We start from the raw sequence: 20,304 nt of genomic DNA on the forward strand, positions 1-20,304 counted from the left end.
TGAATTTCTACAAAGTGCTTATATCAAATCGTTTTGCAAGTGACCAAACCAAACTGTGCACATAATGCTGGTACTTAGGATGCTGCACAGGACCTATTCGATGTACTAGCTATGACTGGAAATTCCAATCCTTTTTTTCCAGCCAGCTCCAGAGCTGTGTTGACATCTATTATGTATAGAGAGAGGTATAAACATCATCACTTACCTCACTTAGAGAAGGAGAAAAGAAAATAATCTGGAAGTTCAAGGATGAGCTGATCTTGGTGAAAGAGCTCTGCCTACCTAGGGACTGCTTATATTTGGAGATTAGGCCAGTGATTCTATATAGCAACATTCGAAGAGCAGCTTTTCTTAGATATAGCCTGTGTAATGGCAAGGAGCAATTGTGCTGTTTTAGCCTCAAAGTGCTTACCATTGTAATTTTGATTCATTGCCAGAACTCCCTGCCACTTACTGACAACTGTGGTGTTTAACTTAGCACTTGGAAATCCACAGGTGGGCAGACTGTGCAAGTACTTATAATATGCAGTATTCTTCTAGCCTTTGACTTAACAATACTTGCTTATTGACTCCCCTCAAGTCGATATCTCAAATTTACAGATGGCGAATCAATCACTTCAGGAAATGCCAGGACTGAAATTGCATGGAAATTGCATTGAAAATTTAAATAAGGGGAACAAGGAGTCCATTCTCATTGATAATGTGTGATGTGATTGGTGGTCTCTCAGCTGATTCAGAAGAAGAAACTGATGATAGGGACAGGTATTTTTCATGCAGTCCTGTTATTCATAAATAATAGATAAAGTCTCCCTTTCCAGTATACTGGAAGAATTTTTTATTCAGAAATTCAAGTCTCTCTATTCCAGCTCTTCATGAGAAAACTTTCTTTCTATGTTTCTCCTAAGGTCAAGCTCCCAAGGGCTTATGTCCTGCTCTTTTGTACCTTATGTCTGTCTATGTTTCTATGGTGATTCTCACTCTTCAGAGTTTTTCACAAACCCTCATTTCTGCTGAAACAAAGCTCTTTAAAAAGCTGTGATTTCGGTGTCCTGATGTGCCTGCTATAGATTGGAGATGGCTGCTGCATCCACTGAGTCCATTTGCAGCATCTGCTGAGCTCTTCTGGTTTAACTGACACTACACTGTTAAAGGAGTACTAGTTCCAATATAAATGACACTAAATTGAAAGTACTATTAACAGTATGCTGACCTCTTAACTAGTACAAAGACAAAGCAACAGTGATTTTATTGTGCCACTTTGCTTTGCTGGTAAAAATTTGTTTATGAGCACCTAAATGCAGAATGCAATTGATTTGGCATTAATACGATGTTCCACAGATTCCCTGGTTTTTCTGGATATTTTATACACTTAACTATAAAGAAGACATTTGGGTAAATTCTGAGACTTTGCATGGATGAACTCCCACCAGCTTGCTTGGGCATATATCTGAGGTATAGCACCAGGATTTGCTCTGTTCTTAACTATGTGTGCATGGAAACATTTTGGGTTTAGATAAAGCCAGGAATGTTTTTCTAAGAGTTTCAGAAAGGGCTTGTGATGGATTCTTGAACAAAGAAAATCATATATTTCTCTGAAGTAAAGGTGAGCTATGAAATGACATTCAAGGGCAAAAAATCCTGTCATGTAACCTCTTGACAGATGAAAAGAAAGCTACAAAGCAGAAAAAACAACAGTTGGTAAAATATGCCATGTATCCAGGTTTTTCTCATCACAAAAAAAAGCCCAAATACACAACTTGGGATATGGGTCTGGGATTGTAAACTTATTTGGATGACAATATTATTCAATATAAAAATGTTATAGATGTTCTTCTTTCTAGTAACATGTAAAGGGATTCTTTAGCAAATAAGAAACAGAGATGTTAGAAAGGATATGGGGGCAAAAAAAAAAAAAAAGGAGGCAAATGCTTCTGTAGATGATGGAAAACAGATAATAGGTAGGTCATTAGAAATGGTACTTTGGACACAAGCACTGAACTTGTTGAGTCCCTGCTTTTGCCTTGATCAGTGATCAAAGTTAGTTCCTGCAGGCCTTCTGCTGACATGGCTCACCTTCTGTTTCAGCCTGGCTTGTGCACTCCAGTGTGATGTGAGTGGAGTGTGATGGAGAGGCTGGAGGTTGTCACTCTTTTGTCCATCTGGTACTGCTGGCAACTTACCAAGGGAGTTAGGAGACCCCCACAGGACCCATATGCAGGCACAACTGACCCCAGAATTTTGCCTAGCATCATCAAGTGACATAGAAATAGCAGAGGAATGCTTAGAGAATGGACTATTTCCCTGACTTCAAAAACACTTTTCCTACTACTAGGTGTTTTCAGTATAGTTTTCAGCTGGGCATCCTCTTAAAATGTTTCTGCAGTTATTTCACCTGTTGCTTAGAAGATGGGCCCACAAAGCTGCTGCCATGATAAGGAAAATTCCCTATTTTAAAACCTAGATACGACAATAGTAGTCCTTTAGACTGTTATTTCTGAGCATTGTCAGAGAACTTCAAACATGATCATGTGGACCTGAGTAGTGGTGGAGCCTCTGTTGTTCCCAGCTCATACTGAGACCCTTGCAGGTGACATCTGTGACTGCAGAGGGCAGAGGCTAAGTCAGTGTCCTTCCTGTGGTACAGGAATTTGTGCATGCAACCACCCATGTAGGACCCTGGCACTACCTGTGAGCATACATGACCCCTAAAAGAGAAGGAGGAGCTCTCCAGGACAGGATTGAGCATGTAATGTCATTGAGAGAGGCAATAATAACTGTAAAATGCAGTAAGAGATTACCACAGATTTAGATCTTATTTTCTCAGGAAATAAATGCGTACCTGCTTTTAAGTGCAATTATAACAAATATGTATGTTCATATATTTCGTGATTTATAATAAAGCATGCTGAATCCATATATTCTGAGTATATATTGTAATGTGTAGGCCGCTTTGGTGTTATGCACACGGAATAGTATACATATGCATATGTTTATGCATATTAAAAATTTGTGTTGGGAAACTGGGATAGTTTTTTTGATGACTTTGATATAGGGAACACCATTTAGAAAATGGGTTTAAGGGAGACAGAGGTGAAGTGGCACTGTACACATGACTATTTCCCTCAGCAGAAGTACTTGGCATGCTTGCATTTTTCAAAAGACAAAATCATGTTTGTCTTCCTTGAATGTGCATGCATTCCTGGAGGTGGGGGATGGTTTTCTGTCCTTTTTCTTTTTGCCCTGGCCCCTAAGTGCAGTTGAGTTTGGATAATTTGGCCACAGCAACTGAAGGATATGTTGCAGGGAGGGAGGAAGAACAGAGTTTGTATTTATTATTGTAAAAGCTCTTTTTTTCATGTTAATTCCTTTAAAAAAATATAATAGTACGTAGGGGTTACATTACAGGCCTGTTTCACCAACACAAAGTATCTGTACTAGAGCAGTACATGCAAATGAAGCCAAAACAGAGAATCATTGTTTAATATAATTTGCTTCAGAAAAAAGCTAAACTATTCTTGTTTTGGTAAAGGAAATAAATGAAAAATTGCATTTTGACACTTTTCCTTAAAGAGCATTGGGGCTGACGAAATGTCTTTATTTGACTTAATAACCTTATTTCTTCCCATTAACATTTTCTGCAGATTAACTCTTTAGCCATTAAACACCAACTCTGCAAGGACTTAAGCACACAGCTATTTGTGCTCACAAGAGTTATCCCACTGAAATGGGAATGCTTTCCTGAGCAAAATAGTTCTGGATTCAAAGTAGGAACAGCTAAAATCCTTAATGCAGCACTTTCAAGTACATTAGAATTAATTTAACCTTTCACTCTTCTGAGTCTATAATTTAATTGATTATTCACTTAATCATACTTAAAACTTTTCATGCAACAATAAATGCTTTCTAACTGTTGTTTATCTACTGGTAATATGTAAAAAACAGGAATATGCATAATATTGTGCATCTGTTTACATTGGGATTTTTTTTTACTTTCTTGGTTGAAACTACTTGCCTTTTCTTACTTTTCTTACTGATCTTAGAGATCTTCTCTAAATGTAGTGGGATTTAGTGACTTTATAATGATAGAGGCTGCTCATACCTACTTTAAAACTACCTATTCTTAGAAAAATTAAATATATGTTTTTGCTCATATTCCTGCACATATAAAAAACAAGTTTCTGAATTCCAGGAAATTTAGTGCCATCATTTACAAAAACCAGTATCCCAAAAGTTGTTGCCAGATGGGTGAAGACAGTACCTTTGCGACGTTTTGGCACAGGCTTCAGCAAATCCAGGGCTTAAGAGTCAGCATAAAGGGCTCACTCCTTTGAAATGTGAAGTTCTGTAGCACACTCCAAGATTCTCTTTAAATATAGTCTGTCTTACATGTGGAGATCACCATGTCTGTCTGTGATAGACCCCTTCCTTTTTGGGAATTTACATTTTAAGAAGGCATCATAGAATCAGAGAATCATATAGTCAGAGAATGGTTTGGCTTAGAAGGAACCTCAAAGATCACCTAATTCCAACACCCCTGCCATAGACACAGACTCCTTTCACTAGACCAAGTCACACAGATACCTTGATCCAGGCTAGGTAGAACTTCCTTTAGAGACTGTAAGAGCAAATGCTCTGGGAAAGACATATTCTTAATTAACTGAAACACAATAAGAAACATAGTGCAGCTCTTACACAAGTAAAGCTTCCCCAATTGGAAATGGCAGTAGATTTATCTGCTTTGTGTAAAAGAAGAATTGTACAATACTATACAATTCTTTTAAATGAAGAACATAGAAGAAGAAACATCACCATTTCTCCCAGTAAAGCGAGCAAACAGAATTTATCTCTGGCACTATCTGACATTTATCATTTGTACCCTCCTCTGTGTAACACCAAGTAAAAGCTAAGGCTGGAAAATTTTAAACAGTCTGTTGGCAATACCTAATAATCTGTTACTATCATGATAACTCTAACCATCCAGCATCCTAATTTTGCACTGAGCAGCCTGAAAAAGAGACGTCTGATATTAGAAGAATAGTTCCTAAAAATTCCTGGCTTTTTACCTTGCTGCCTCTGTCAGTGTAAATGTAGGCTGGAGTGACACCACCTTCCATTCTTCACTTCTGAGATTTATTCCAGGGGCTATGGTGTGGTTCTTCTAAAAACTACCTCAATCTCTGCCTTGTTTGAACAGTTAACTAAATTTTGTAAAAAAATATTGGGAATATATTTACCTGTACTAAAAATGCCAAACATAAAATGTGTGTGACTTAAGCTGAGTGGTTTGTTTCAAAGTTAAAACTTTTTCTGTACTTTGGAAGGGCTGCCAGTGTAGCTGATAACCACTAAATTTGTACTTCAAGAGATATAATGTTTATAACTACAGTAGTAATTCACTTATACCAATTTAGTCAGTTCCTTGGACAGAGAAATCTATATTAGTAAAATGACCATATCCACATAAGAGTCTTTGCAAGTATAAACAACAATCAGAAGGAAAATATTATAAAATAAAATAAAGAAAAAAATCCCCTGCCAACAAGTTAAGCCTGCAAAACTTCTGAGTATATGCCAGGCCTCAGAAAAGCATGTGCATTTTAAGAACAAAAAAATAGGCTTTGAAGTGGGGAGCACTCAGTGAAGATGAATGGGCTGAGGTCACAACTCTACATGTTTTATTGTTTTAGTCCATCTGACTTGCTGAACAAACAAGGCAGCCAAGTGCTGATTTACAGAGGGAAGGTTATCTTCCTGACCAATAAGGACCAAATGTTATGTTTTGAGAAACAGAATCAGATTCTGTGGAACATAAAATCCTTGGAACCTGCTGCTGATTTCCTGCCTTCAGTAATTTCTTCTTGCAGCTGGCAGAAGCTAAAAACAGTAAAATCAAGCAGTTTGGGAAACTTCCCACAGCAATGTCTTCCTAATGCTGAGTATGACAGAGTTGTAAAACATGACACAGAGAAAATGATCCATTGAATCTCATTTCTTTTTTAATCTAACAGGTTTTCAAATAATTATATTCTCTTGCATTTTACCTAAATGTTAGTTAAGGGTCAGCTACAGGTGGGAAACTGAGTCCAACTAAGTGCAAACCAGGAGCTTTTATTAAAACATGGCAAACTGGCAAATCCAAATAAAGATTTCTGGACTCCACAATGTTCAGAACTGCTCTGATAGGCATAGCTGTCTAGAAGATGGGTGTTTTCTCAAGAACTTAACTTTAGCCAATGTCTCATGGGGGAAAAAAAAGAACTCTAACAAAGGTACTTTATAAAAACTTTGGGGTAGGTAGATCCACAAAGAGACTCAAAGCTTTAACTTTAGTCATGAGAGATTCATGAAATACTGAAGGCCTCCTAACCTGCAAAAGTGAAAAAATTCTTTCACACCTGCCCATTCGTTCTGCCCATTATGTGGAAGATCTTAACACAGCTGCAGTACTCAGGGACCTACATTACAGCTAAGCCAAATGAAGCATGAGGACACAGATTTATCTTAGATGGAGAGAGTCTTGATTTATCAAATAAGTTAATCACATTACACCATTGAATTGTGGATAGCTGCCCAGTTTGGAGGAAATAATTCCTCCTGATTTCCTTTGATTGTTTTAGCCTTTTGTTTACTGGACGTACTGGGATGATATAGCCTTGTGTCTTGCACGGAAACAATGCCGCCTATATCCATAAATAAATAGGCACTGGAGCAGAGATTTGGCACTGTTTGTGTCTCTTGCTGGTCAAGTGTGCCAAACACAACACTGCAGGACAAAATTCTCCTCATCTATCTATGACAAAATTAATATCAGTTTGTTTTTTTTTTTTTTAATGACACAGGACAAGCAAGCTGCTTTTAAGAACAGCATGTAGGTAGGGCTTCTCATGAGAGAATAGCTTGGTTCATATCTCTTATGCCCAGTCTGGCAAAGTGTCCAAAATCAGTGTCCTAACTATTGAGCTCACAAAAGGGCTGTGAAGCTTTAGTTCCTACTTCAAAGAGAGTTTCCAGCTGAGAATCGAAGTCGGAAGTACGTGCCTTTCCCTGCACAATTAACCTTGGCTGAGTCTTGATGAATCTAAGTCAGCAACTAAGTTGTTCAGAACTACACTTCGTTGGACTACAGCTTCATTTTTCTGCTTTATATTTGCTGGGATTTGCTCTTGCTGTTTGGCGTGATGTCAATGCTGTATTTGAAAAACACCTCTTGCTCAAAGAAAATTAGAGAAATCAAGAGATCAGAGTTGAAATGTTTCTTGGAAGAATTGTTTATGTTTCTGGATACAGTGATCACTGTTCAGCTGTTCAGATTATTTAAACTAAACAATTCTATATTTGTGAACAGTTCTGTTACTTGTAAGCAAAGCCTTCTCTAATATGGAGGCCTCTCAGTAAATAGAAAAAGAAAGTGAAATTAATTTGTGCTCAGCCCCCAAATCAGGAACCATTTCAGTCTTAAAGTGTTTTGGTACTGTTGGCTGCTTGACAAATCACACCTGAGTGAGAAAAGGTATCAAAGTGTTCTTCCTCTTCCACACATTTTTCTGGAAAGAACAATTCTTGTTATCATATGTTCTGGTTCATAATAACAAACATTACTGGAAAGTTACCAATCTTTAAAAAGGAAAATTAAGTTCCTCTCACTTATTTATCAGTCCTTTTCCAGAGAAAGGTATCAGGGCAGGCATTACTTGAAATTCATTTAGTGCTTGATCTTTCAGCTGAACATTAACATTCATTAGTCTTGCTTACTGGTCATTTGTACTGCCTTTAGTATCAAGTAAAGAATAAATACAAATTCTGACAAAATTCATCAAGACTTGGGATCTGTTGTTTTAAGACTGACTACACAGAACTTTGGTATAAACATTTCAAAAATCCTTTCATAAATCCTTTACATCTTAAATTAAGCAGGCTAAGAAAGATTTTCATAATCCAACATAATTGCATGGTTTTTACTAACATACTCCTGTGTGATTCTAAGTTTAAATTTATTATATGTAAAGTGACTAATCACAATTAATATATTTTAAAGTCAAATTTCTGTATTATATTTCGACAGAAAATAAGAAGAAAAAAGTAAAAAGTCTAAGAAATTTTTCAAAATGTAATAGGTTTAATTTTAATTGATCATTTTAATAGCACACAAGATGTAACAAAATTAAAAGCCTATTAGTGATCATTGTTCCAAAAATGCACTTTACTTCCATTAACTTACATGATTTTAGTGGAAGCACATTTAAAGTACAGCTGTAAATATTTTTAATCTTTGACTTTTTCTTTTACAGGAGCCTCTAAATGTTATTGATCCCAGTTTGATGGATCTAAATGGTCCAAGTGAAGATGCACTAGAATGGGATGAAACTGACATAAGTAATAAGCTCATCAGTATTCACGAGGACTTAAGTGATCCTGATCAGGAGCTCAACAAGGATGATCTAAACCAGAAACCTGCTTCAGAAGAATGTGGTGATAATGATGTGAATGAAGATGAAAGTATCAATAATCATGGAAGTCCTCTTTATTGCCCCAACATTACTTCCCCTACAAATCCTCACATCTATCAGGTCTATAGTCTTCATAATATTGAATTATCAGAGAAAAAACATATGCCTTTTTTGAAAAAAACATCCAGACTCTCCAGTGTAATGCAGTCTAACATTTTAAACAAAAGTCTCAGTAAAGACTCATCATTTTCATCTACCAAATCCCTGCCAGATCTAATAGGAGGTACCACACTGGGGAAACCATATAACTGCATGTATCAGAGTGGAAACATAAGCAGGCATTCTGAGAGTGAGAGTGGGATAGTGAGTGAATGTGATACAGAAACTACAAATAATTCAGAAATTTTTTTGCTGAATGATATTGAAAGCAGTCAGAGTAATCCTGAAATTGGGCATGTGGAAAGCCAAGTGGATAATGTAATACAACCAACCCTAAAGCAAGATGAAGAAGATCATACTAGTCTTTCAGATGATTTCCAATTGGCTCCTTCTGCATGTTGTGGAAGTGAAAATGATGAGGATTTGGACGGCATTACTAAATCTAACCCTGGTTGTCTAGAAGAATTGCAAGGAAAACATGATGTGTTTACATTTTATGATTACTCATATCTTCAGGGCTCCAAATTCAAATTACCAGTAATAATGAAAAAATCGCAGATTGAAAAAACACATACAGAGGGCAGGTTGTTTCAGGACTTTTGTTTTGACAAAATATCTGGTAAATCTGAACGTAAGTCTGGAGAGTTACAACCAGATGGGTTTATTCATGATCATACTCTGGCAAGTATCTGTGGAGAATCAGATCCCAATTCCTCTAAATCTGCAGAAACTGTAGGAAAATTACCTGTTACAGAGAATACAAGACAGGTTTCAACTTTATCTCATAGTTCTTCTTTAGAATCTCTGTCTGTAGTGGGTGATTTGTTCAGCTCAGGTATTTTTAAAAGTGGAGATGGTCTTCAACGAAGTGCCTCTTTGGAGAGCTGGCTGACTTCCTACAAGAGCAATGAAGATCTTTTTAGTCATCATGGCTCTGGAGACATAAGTGCAAGCAGTGATTCTGTTGGAGAGCTCAGTAAAAGGACATTAGATCTTTTGAATCGCTTAGAGAATATCCAGAGTCCCTCCGATCAAAAAATAAAGCGCAGCATCTCTGATATAACACTCCAAAGTAGCTCTCAAAAAATGTCTTTTACTGGACAGCTGTCTCTGGATATTGCATCTTCAATCAATGAAGATTCAGCAGCTTCTCTCACTGAACTCAGCAGCAGCGAGGATCTTTCTCTCTGCTCTGAAGACATTGTACTACACAGAAATAAAATACCAGATTCAAATGCATCATTTAGAAAACATCTTAATAGATCTGTAGCTGATGAGAGCGATGTCAATGTCAGCATGATTGTTAATGTCTCCTGCACTTCTGCTTGTACTGATGATGAAGATGACAGTGATTTGCTTTCAAGTTCCACCCTTACCTTAACTGAGGAAGAGCTAGGTATCAAAGATGAAGATGACGACTCCAGTATAGCAACTGATGAGGATATTTATGAAGAATGCAATTTAATTTCAGGACTTGATTATATAAAAAACGAGCTCCAAACTTGGATTAGACCAAAATTTTCCTTGACAAGGGAGAAAAGAAAAAGTAACCTCAGTGATGAAATTCAGCGCAGTAAAGAAGTTAGTAATGAGACATCAAAAGCCACAGATACATTAAGCATTGAAACACTATTGAATGGTTCAGTACAGAAAATATCAGAAAATAATGGCAATAGTAAGAATGTACCTTGTGATCGTGAAAAAGGAACAAAGAGTCACCCAATGAAACACATCTCTCAGGTTGTGAAGGATCAGCTTGTGGATGATATGGAGAATGGCAATGTCGAAAATACTCTCAGCAGCCAAAAGGAAGGTCTTGATAGGGTAGCAGCAACCCCCAAAACCCATGCATCACTTGATGTCAGAGAAGCTGAAAATGACTGTGGTGTCTGTGAAGCATTTACAGACAGTTCAGATGATTCACACATGGATGGCAAGGAGACAGTTCTGTCCTCAGCTGGATCCAGGAACTCTCCAAGAGAATGTCAGAGTCATCTTCAGCCTGATCATCACTCTGTCGCTTCCTCTCCTGCAAAAAAGCCTTGCCTTGAATCTTCCTCAGAAATTAGTTCTGTAGGCATAGAAGATACAGCTTTACAGCCATCCTTACCTAGTGGTCAGCAACATAGAATAAACATTACTGAAAAATTTCCCGATTGCTGTGCAGCCTTGAAATCCAGTGAAGCAGAATGCAACTCATCAGCCAATGGTCTTGACTTGTGCTGTAACTGTGAATCTGCTGATTTTGATAAAAAAAACATGGAAGATGGCTCAGTACACAATTTTGTTAGGGAGATAATAGACATGGCATCAACAGCTTTGAAAAGTAAGTCACAGCCTGAGTGTGAGTCATCTGGTCCAGCTTCATTAGCGCAGATCAAGGAAAAAGTGTTAGAACACTCTCACAGACCCATCCAACTAAGAAAAGGGGACTTCTATTCCTATCTTTCACTTTCTTCTCATGATAGTGATTGTGGAGAGGTAATCAAATACATAGAGGAAAAGAGCAGCACTCCTGTGCCACAGGACTTCACAGATGAGAGAGAAGATATTGAATGCTTCTTTGAAGCCTGTCCAGAGGAAGAACGGGTTGAGCAGCAGCAGCTTTCTGTTTCTAATGGTTCTTCTGAAGCACAAGTTGAGCAGCAGCAACCTATTTCTAACACTATTTCTGAAACATCTGCAGAGTCACTAGGTGAAATGACTCCAGAGTCATTAGAAGTTAAAACTTCCTCTGAAGGTAGGGATTTATCTTTCTTATGTGGGGAAAACAATGATATAAATATTCCAGATACTAGCAAAAAATGTGCATCAAGTAATTTGAAAAATGCTGATGATGATTTGCTGTTTTCAGATGGACAAAATGAAAGTTTGGAAAAGAATTCTCCAGACGTTAACACCAAAAAGAGTAGTGCAGGAAAATCACCTGGAGCAGAAGAGAAAAAAGGATGTGTTGCTGCTTCTGAAGAGGCTTCAGCTACAGAGTTTCAGATAAAGCCTGGCCATTCACAGAAAAAGGATGGTTTGCATCAGAACAGAAAAACTCTTATTTGTGAAGAAAATCTCCTGAAACTTCATAAGGAAAGACATATAAATATGCACAGATAGAATGTAACCCTCTCCAGGCACATAGATTATTCTAAAAACAGGTATGTACTCTACAAGTTGCACTTTTTTTTTTTTTTACTTTTTTTTTAAAAAAACTTTTTTTTTTTAAATTTTTTTTGTACAATGAAAGGAGATGAATCGTCAGCCAGGGCTTCCTGGTTTCATGATAGTGCTATATTATTTGTTTCAGTTACACTATAATCCCAGTTTACATGCCACTAGCCAACAAATGCAGTGAATACTAATTGCTTTTTGCCCTTTGGCTTTGCACTGATTGGAGCTGCTCCCTTCTGGAACAAGTCTGCTATCTTGCAGAACCTGGGAATTCTTCAAACATATTATATCAGCCTCCTTTCCCTCCTCAGCTGAGAAACCCAGAAAACATCTCTGCTCATTGATGCCTTTCTCTGCAGTCAGCTGGTCTTAGAAGGGGTTCAAAAGCACTTGATAAAGCTGAACTTCCAGTTCTACAAGAACCAGTTTGTTTGACTAGTGAGTTGGAGTTCTACAATGTTTCTAGACAAACCATAAAGAATGGCTAAGCAGACTGGAGAACAGAGTGATAATAAGTCATCTCCTGATGTCAGTTTATCATGACTTTAATTCAGTAAGCCATTATTAAGAACAAAATTATTACAACATAGCATTGGGCCAAAAGCTGAGGTTTCCAAAACAACAGATCTTTACAACATCATGAAAGTAAATAATGTGAGAGTAATGGAGATGGAAACTGATAGTCACCCAGCAGCATTTTGTTTTTATTTTTTGGTAAGCATTTTGAAACGTGAATAAGATGGTCAAACCTAAGGCAACAGGTGATCCTATCTCTACCAGTGTTTGAAAGTGGTTCAGATCTGGAATTTCTGACCTCACATAAATGTGGAACAATAACTGCACATTTAATAACAGAAGAGGATCTACAAAGCAACTTATGGATCTGTTCCTAGCCTGCAGCACTGCTGATTTCAGTCTCACTAGTTTGGTGACCCAAAAGCCAGCACAGCTCTATCAAATGCCATTATTCTTTGGAAACACTCCTCCAGCAGACCACAGACAGAGCAGCAACTCCAAATGCCAATCCAATTCCAAATGCTGCTGTTTGCCAGAAGCTGTAGCAAGGGAATTTCCAATAAAACACAAGGCTAAACCTGGGACATGTTTCCTTGAGAAGTTCTTGAATCTCTATCTGTGGAGATTTTCAAAATCCAAGTGGATGTGGCCCTGAATAATCTTTTCTACCATTGAAAGCAGCCTTCCTTTTAAAAGGGGGTTGAACCAGTTGATGTTCAAGTTTCCTTCCAACCTAAGTTATGCTACAATTCAATGGTATTGCCAGGAGAAAAGGCTGTAATTCATTACTGCCCATGGAAAACTTTAGTATTCTCCTATGGCAAACTATGCACCTGTAGCAGAGGATCTCATTTGATTTATACAAAATAAATTTCTTTGCTGCTCTTAGAGATCTAACTTCCTCATTTTTGATTTTGTTATATTTCTAAGCTTTGGGCTTTCCATTTATTGGTGGCTTACCCAGCATTCCCACATTCACACATATATATATATATCTAGCAAAGCCTTTAAGTTTTTACAGCAGTAGTCTACAGCTTGCTACTATCTCAACACATCTCTATTTGACTAATGTGTTATCTTGGAACCCTCATAGCAAAAAGGATATTTCTGGAATATTTCTGGCTTTGAAATAGACTATCATGACCTGCTGATTGCCAATTAGGTTAATACTTGGACACATCCAAACAACTGGAGAATGGAAATCAACTATGAATTACAAAACTCATAGATTTTTTTATGTATTCTAGAATTAAATTAAATGGACTGTGTATATAGAAATCTCTATTTGGAAATTGACGTGACGACAAAGTCTGAGACTGTTAACTGAAACTGATGTAAACATAAGCTTTCCAAGTTATTGTTTTATTAGTTTTCTTATTTTTCACTTATTTTTATAATTTTATTTTGAGGAAGAGTACTTGCTGTAGTGAGTGTGATTTTATCTTTGTTCTCATTCTTTCCCCGATGAAGACAATGACATGTCTTTTCAATTTATTAGTACTTTTGCTCTGAGGATCTCAAAATACTGCATAAACTTACCTCACTCTTCAGAACTTTATAGTTACTTCCATGGTAGCCAGATTTTTTTTCTTTAAGACTGGAAATGAAATATGCAGTTTGTGTGACATCTAAGATTGGACATAGAGGATAAATAAATGCCCCATGATGCAACAAAATATAATGCAGAATCTTCATGCAACAGCTTAATAGGGTTATGTTATAGCTTCCACTTTTGCCCGCGGGCTGACAAATTATTTTAGGAGAACAAAGCCCTTCACACACTACATTCCCACTTTTTATATGTAGGAAGATACACTAGTTCTTAACTTGTACACATAGCATTACCTCCATGGAAACTATGTACTGTATCATTCCCAGTAGTAAAGTTCTAGAATACATCCAGTTTATCTCTGACATACCAAAAATGAAAATATGAGCTGCTAGGTTTGGTTTCACTAAAGTCTGAGCTCCCTTCCCCCATTCACAAGCTTGATGCTTTAACTTCATCTCTCATGCTATGGGGAATGAATTACAGAAGCAATCTATCCTAATTTGTTAACTTATTCAAATAACAGTTATTATACTTAACTATGCTAAAGATTATCTTTTTGGTGGCAGATTGTTTATTTTTTGATGAGGCTAATTACTGATTTTCCAAAGGTAATTTACATTTATTACTAATACATCTTTTAAAATGTGACAGATAAATGTTGTTCCCATAAGTGTATTATGAAAAAAGTTACTATTTAAAAACACATTATTTAATTTGAAGGATAAATGGCAAACACCATTATTTTTCCTGAAGCACCTGTGCTGTAAGCTCATTTAAATGTGTAATTCCATGTGTAGCTGCAATACTTAGAAAAAAAATCTATACTATATGTGTACCTTAAAAGCCTACTGAGAATTCAAAGCTGAAAAATGCATGGTTTCAAATGTAGGTTGATTTTGTACTGTTTTAGTATTTACCTTGGCTGTACAAGAGAATAAAACTAATAGTGAATAAATATTTTTGTCAAATGTTGCAATCCTGTTGTTTAACAGTGTGCTACAAAAAAACAAAACCAAACCAACAACAAAAAACAAACAAGCAAAAACCAACAACATAACCAAAACCAAAATAAAAAGACCATAGTGGGAAAATTATAACAATTCTATGGGCAGGCTCAAAAATATCTCTGCCAGCACTGACTAGTGTTTCACATGAGCCACATGCAGCTCTTCAACAGAGGTAGCTCCTAAAGCTGTGCAGATTTTATTTCCCAGTTAGGGGTCACCTTGAAAGATCTATCTGTACATGAGATCATGCAATCTTCTGCTGTCCCTGTGAGCCATGACTCACCAATGGGATGGGAACTTCTAGTTTCAAATTCAATATGCATAGAGATCAATACATTCTGGATCTACATTTATGTGTTCTATCCAAAGTCTTTTCTAGAGGATGCCTTAGAATTCAGTATGTAATTTGTTAGCTCTTACAAGTAAACCCAAAAGCTATTTCCTTACTTCTGTATTTCAAATTTAAGTTTTAACTTAATTTAGGGGAAAAGTAATTTACTTGCACTTAAGAAAACTAAATTGATTTTATCTGACAGCGCTGCAATATTAGATAGAATATTCTGCCACTTACTATCACCAGGAGAAACCCCACACTGGTGCTCAAAGAGCCTGACTGTTATTTCCTGCTCAGCAATAGATATTTTGTATGACTTTTTCCTTCTTTGTCTCTGTTTTTTTAGCAACAAAATAATGAGAATAATGATCGCTGGCACCTATGAAGGATAGCTTATTTATGTAAAAGTATTTTGAGATCCACAGATAAATGATGGTACATAAATGCAAAGGACTGTTAGTTATTTATTTACTACAGGAGAACAAAAAAAAATGAGTTTACATAATAGTTAGTATATAGTAATTTACTTTTAGAGACTGGAACTACAATAATAATCGAAATCTTTGCTTATCTTTTTTTTTTTTTTTTCCTAGAGATTTTTATAGGGAAGTAAATATAAAGTTTCTTTATAGAGTTTAAGGCAGTCTGACTTTTTAGCTCCTTACAGTACCTGACTTTAAAAAAAGATAAATAAACAGAGAATCCTGTATTTAAATCTATGAATTACATAATTTTTGAAAAATTTGATCCATCAGTGAGGCCTTTCTTACTCATGCCAGAATTGTAGAAATCTTTTGATACAATCTTCCACTTTATTCAGATCAGTTCTTCATTAATAGTTAAACAGATGGTTGAGCTTTTCACTATTTTCAAGTAAGAGTATTTTGTGTATAAATGGGGAGGGATGTTACAGGAAAACAGTTACAGGAAAGATCAAAGGAGATGGTAACTGGGTAGATCCAGATATTCCTGCTTAACTTGGAAGGCACATAATGCATGTCTGGAGTGCCTCCTAGGAAATGCCTATGAGATGTACTTTGCACTAATCTTTGAGCTGTATTCTGACAGTTATTTCTTCATAATTCTCATCATAAGCTCATGCTCTTTGCTGAATAGTTTAACCCTAAACTCTGAGCTGGATAATTCTATAGTAGGCAAATTTAACTCATTGCTGGTACTAGAAGTGTCTAAATAGTTATTTAGAATTTAAAAATGCAGTGATGATACTGACAATTCTATTCACAGAACACTTCTGTGACAATCTTTTCCTCTGCTCCATTGAAGTTTCACTACATATGTTTGCACAAATACTAAAAAAAATTGTTGGATAGATCTTTTTGTTGCTTGAGTGTTGAAAATTTCCATGTTTTCATTGGTTGGTGCACTTCTGTGTGCTGAAGGTAAGTTCACAGGCAAAGATGAGGACAAGATCCAGGGAAAAGGTCCAATGTGATGAATACCCTTGTTTCTTTAGAAACAAAGTCTTTATGAAAATCAGTAACTTTTCTACATCAATTCATTTTTTTTACACTAACTTGTACCTCAGGCTGTTAAAATTCATTTTCTGCCTACTGTATGCTTCTGCATTAAAGGCTCTGGCATGTGACCATTTAATGGCTAACTATTATTGTTCTGAAAGACCTATGTTTTGCAAATAAAACTTCATTTTCTGTAACCTACTATTACTTTTCTGTTTCCTTTTAGAAACTTGGCTGCAATTCAGGTGCAGGTTCATCCTGTAAACCCTGGGATGACCTCCAATTCCATTGTATCACTGCCCTTCATTAAACTGACTCCCAAGATAAATTTTTTTTCCAAATGTGGTTTGTCCATGTTGGTTTTGTGGTCGGGCTGCATAAGCTAGTCCTATTTTAGTGATCATTTTGTTTTGTAGCAAGGCCATTTGCTTTCATATGGATTCCTCTCCCAAGCTACCTCTAATGACCTCCACTTCCTAAATTGGATGCTCCTGTTCTACTTACCACTGGTCTGTTCTTTAAAGTTCTATAGAATTCACGATCAGTCTGATTCATCTTTTCAGAATTGTACCTGTCAGTACTCTTCTATTTTATGTATCAAATTTAATATTTATCTGTATAATGCATAAGTTTATTGAAACTATTTTGCTTTTAAAGTGACTATTTTGTTGGATTGCAGCAAAAAGAAGTCATTGGTCCTCCTGATTCAATACATCTAAAAATTAAGCAATTTAAATAAATGGCATTTTATTTATTTAATTAAAAAATTTAATCTATGCAACACTTCAAGAAACAACTACATAGTGTTGTATATTAGAAACTGTTGACATTCTACTGAATTAAGTATAACATTTTGGGTTTTTATGCTTCTTGAGGTGGTAATGAGAAAAAAAGTTTTTAAAAAATGTGTGCCTTGCTGTATTTCTTATACCATTTATTAAAAAGCTGCTTTCACAGTAAAATTATGTTGATTTGAAAGGAGGAAATAGCAAGGTTAAGATGTGTGAATAATTTCTGTATATATGTATAACCAACTGCAAACATTGATGTATAATGACAGTATAAAATGCTTTCATGTTTGTGATGTCCAGTGATGTGGAAATTATAAGCCTTAAAACCATTAGATTGCATGGTAATTAGAATTGGCACAATAAACATAGTTTATTGAGGAAAAAAAAAACAGAATTGGTGATCTGTTTTACCTGCGTTCCAAACACAGAATGCTTTATCAAAATTCCAAAGAATACGGTTTTCTCTGCAAATATTCCCTACAGATACTCGACTCTTTAACTGGTGAAGATTTGTATTATCTAAATCAGAGGTAAAGAACTTTGCCATTAAAGATTTTGTCGGTCTTTTGGGCCAAACAAGGAGACACAAATATTTAGTATCTTATATAGTAATTCAAAGCAGAACTTTTCATTGTTTATCAGCAACAGTTTGTTGTCCAATTCTTAAAATTTCATTCATTTACATACTCATGTTGAATAAGCTCTATCTAGACATTGGCTAGATGTTGGCTGTTTTGATGACTTAGATTGTACATTTCAAGTGCTTTTATCTTGTGCTAAAACTATATTGAGGGGCTAAAAAAGGCCAAGCAGCCAGCTTTATAAGTTAACTCTGCAAATGATGGCATTCATCTCCTAAAAACACCATTGGGAAGGAATGTCAGGAAATTTAAAAGATAAGCAATGCCCTCTGATGCCACCTTTAATCATTATATTTCCAACTCTATAAATGTTTTTACAAAAAGCTTCAACATTCCTCTTTTAAAAAATGTACATCAGTTGACAAGCTTAGCTGTAAGCAGAGAGAAACTATACTGACCAAAAGATATATTCATGCAGCACTGAAAGAGCAGGTATTTAAGAACAATCTCATGTTCTCCAAATTATTAACAGCTTCCTGTTACTGCAAGAGGCAAATTATTTGTCTCTCAATTTAAATTTCCACAGTGTGGCCTTAGGCAGGCTGTGAGGTGTGTAGGGCAGCAGGAACAATGCTTATCTTTAAGTATAAATAAGAAAAAGTATTTATTATGTGAACCTTTTGAATCTGCAGAGATTTCTGCACTTGCATATCTTTTATCATGTAGAAGTCTAACAAGTTAACCTATAATTACCTAAAATGTATAACTATACATCTAAAGACCACTTTAAATATTATAAGATATATATATATATAAAGTAATTCAAAATATAACCCCTAATTTTAGTAAAATTTTTGCAGTGGCGATTATATTTATTTATGAATTATCTCAACCATGATTTTTAAATGGTCGTGACAGAAGAATTGAGTTAATAATTATTCTTATTTTCTCCCTAGTGTTTTCTGGTTTATGCTAAATATTTTTTTAAACTTACTTTGACTATAGCCACACCTTGCACTGTGACAACAGGCAAACTAATAATGCAGAGGCTTTTTGGATCTGTCATCTCACCCAACAGACTGTGCAGAACTCCATCAATTACTTGTACCATTCTATTAGGCCATTTGCCACAAATTCACTTTTTTCCAGAGGGAAAACAGTATTACTTGTCAAATCAATAAACCACATATTCATCATACAATATGTGAAATATTATATGGTCACAACTCAAATTTCTGTGGTTCCTCTCTGAGAGATTGGTATATTTTAATTTGACTAGCAATCCCAGATCTTCATTATTTGGTCTCATGAGACAAAGTCATCATTTTTATGACTGTTGATGCAAGACCCATCATTATCAGCTACTCGCTTTTTGGCCAGAAAATTTACCCTTTTAAAAATTTTTATTCTCAGAATTGACTTTGTTGTCAATAAAAATTGATTTCTAAGTGAAACACTGATATATATTATTCCACGGAACAGTTTTCTTTCTTAGCATAAGCCATGCTTATGGCCATACTGTGCTGGAACTTCTTGCAATTTCCTAAAGGAAAATATTGGTATGGTGTAAAACAAATGTTGATATACCAAGAGTACCCCTAAGATCAGCCCATGCAGAGTCCTGTATAGAACTCATTCCTGCTGGTGAAATTCTTTTGTGGAACAGAAGAATGCTGCAAGCTTTCTGCAGAATTTATTCCCTACTAAAGTTACATAGGCTGCTTTTTATTCCACACACTCCCTGGCTCATGCTTGAACAACATCTGCAATGTGTGAGGAGGCCATTTGACAGCAATGGCCCTGACACATGGATCTCCTCTTCCTGCCTATTTCACATTCCTCCCACAGAGAGCCAGAGCTCTCCAGCTCTAAGCAAAGGGAATGCACACTAACACAAGTGCTAAAATACGTGCCGAGGACTACAAGTTAAAATGTTTGTTTCAATCACATTAGTTTTAAATATGGATAGCCTTCTAAGCCATGCCTTTCTCACTTAATGGTTAGCATTTTTCCCAAGGTAAGTAAAAGATTTTTAGTGGAACATTGCATCTGTACCACTGTGCTGGTAAGAAAGTCAGGTGATGTCTCCATGTTCTTACAGTTATTTGTGTTGTTCATTGTACACATGTATGCACAGCAGCATGCAAACACATGAAAATATTCTCATATTCCTGTTGTTTGCAATAAACTCAAATAAAGAGTTGCTGTCATCTAGACAGCATCTTGACCTTCCTCCTTGGTAACAGGATGCAGAGGACATAGCCTTCCACACCACAT

The 20,304-nt window shown here is 36.1% G+C and overlaps 1 protein-coding gene across 5 annotated transcripts in view; it reads left to right on the forward strand.

Annotated features, from left to right (window-relative positions):
- Positions 1–17,823, forward strand: part of AKAP6 (A-kinase anchoring protein 6) — a 258,093-nt gene extending 240,270 nt beyond the window's left edge. For 4 of the 5 annotated variants that reach the window (XM_015631792.2, XM_015631791.2, XM_015631795.2 and 1 more), the window contains 2 exons: positions 8,289–11,755; positions 16,882–17,823. In XM_015631792.2, coding sequence (XP_015487278.1) covers positions 8,289–11,714 — 3,426 coding nt within the window. In that variant the 3' untranslated portion in view covers positions 11,715–11,755; positions 16,882–17,823. The remainder of the gene's footprint in view (positions 1–8,288; positions 11,756–16,881) is intronic. The other variant, XM_015631796.2, reaches the window with a different exon arrangement.
- The last annotated feature ends 2,481 nt before the right edge of the window (positions 17,824–20,304 follow it).

This window comes from Parus major, chromosome 5, assembly GCF_001522545.3.
Source record: "Parus major isolate Abel chromosome 5, Parus_major1.1, whole genome shotgun sequence".
Lineage (NCBI taxonomy): Eukaryota > Metazoa > Chordata > Aves > Passeriformes > Paridae > Parus > Parus major.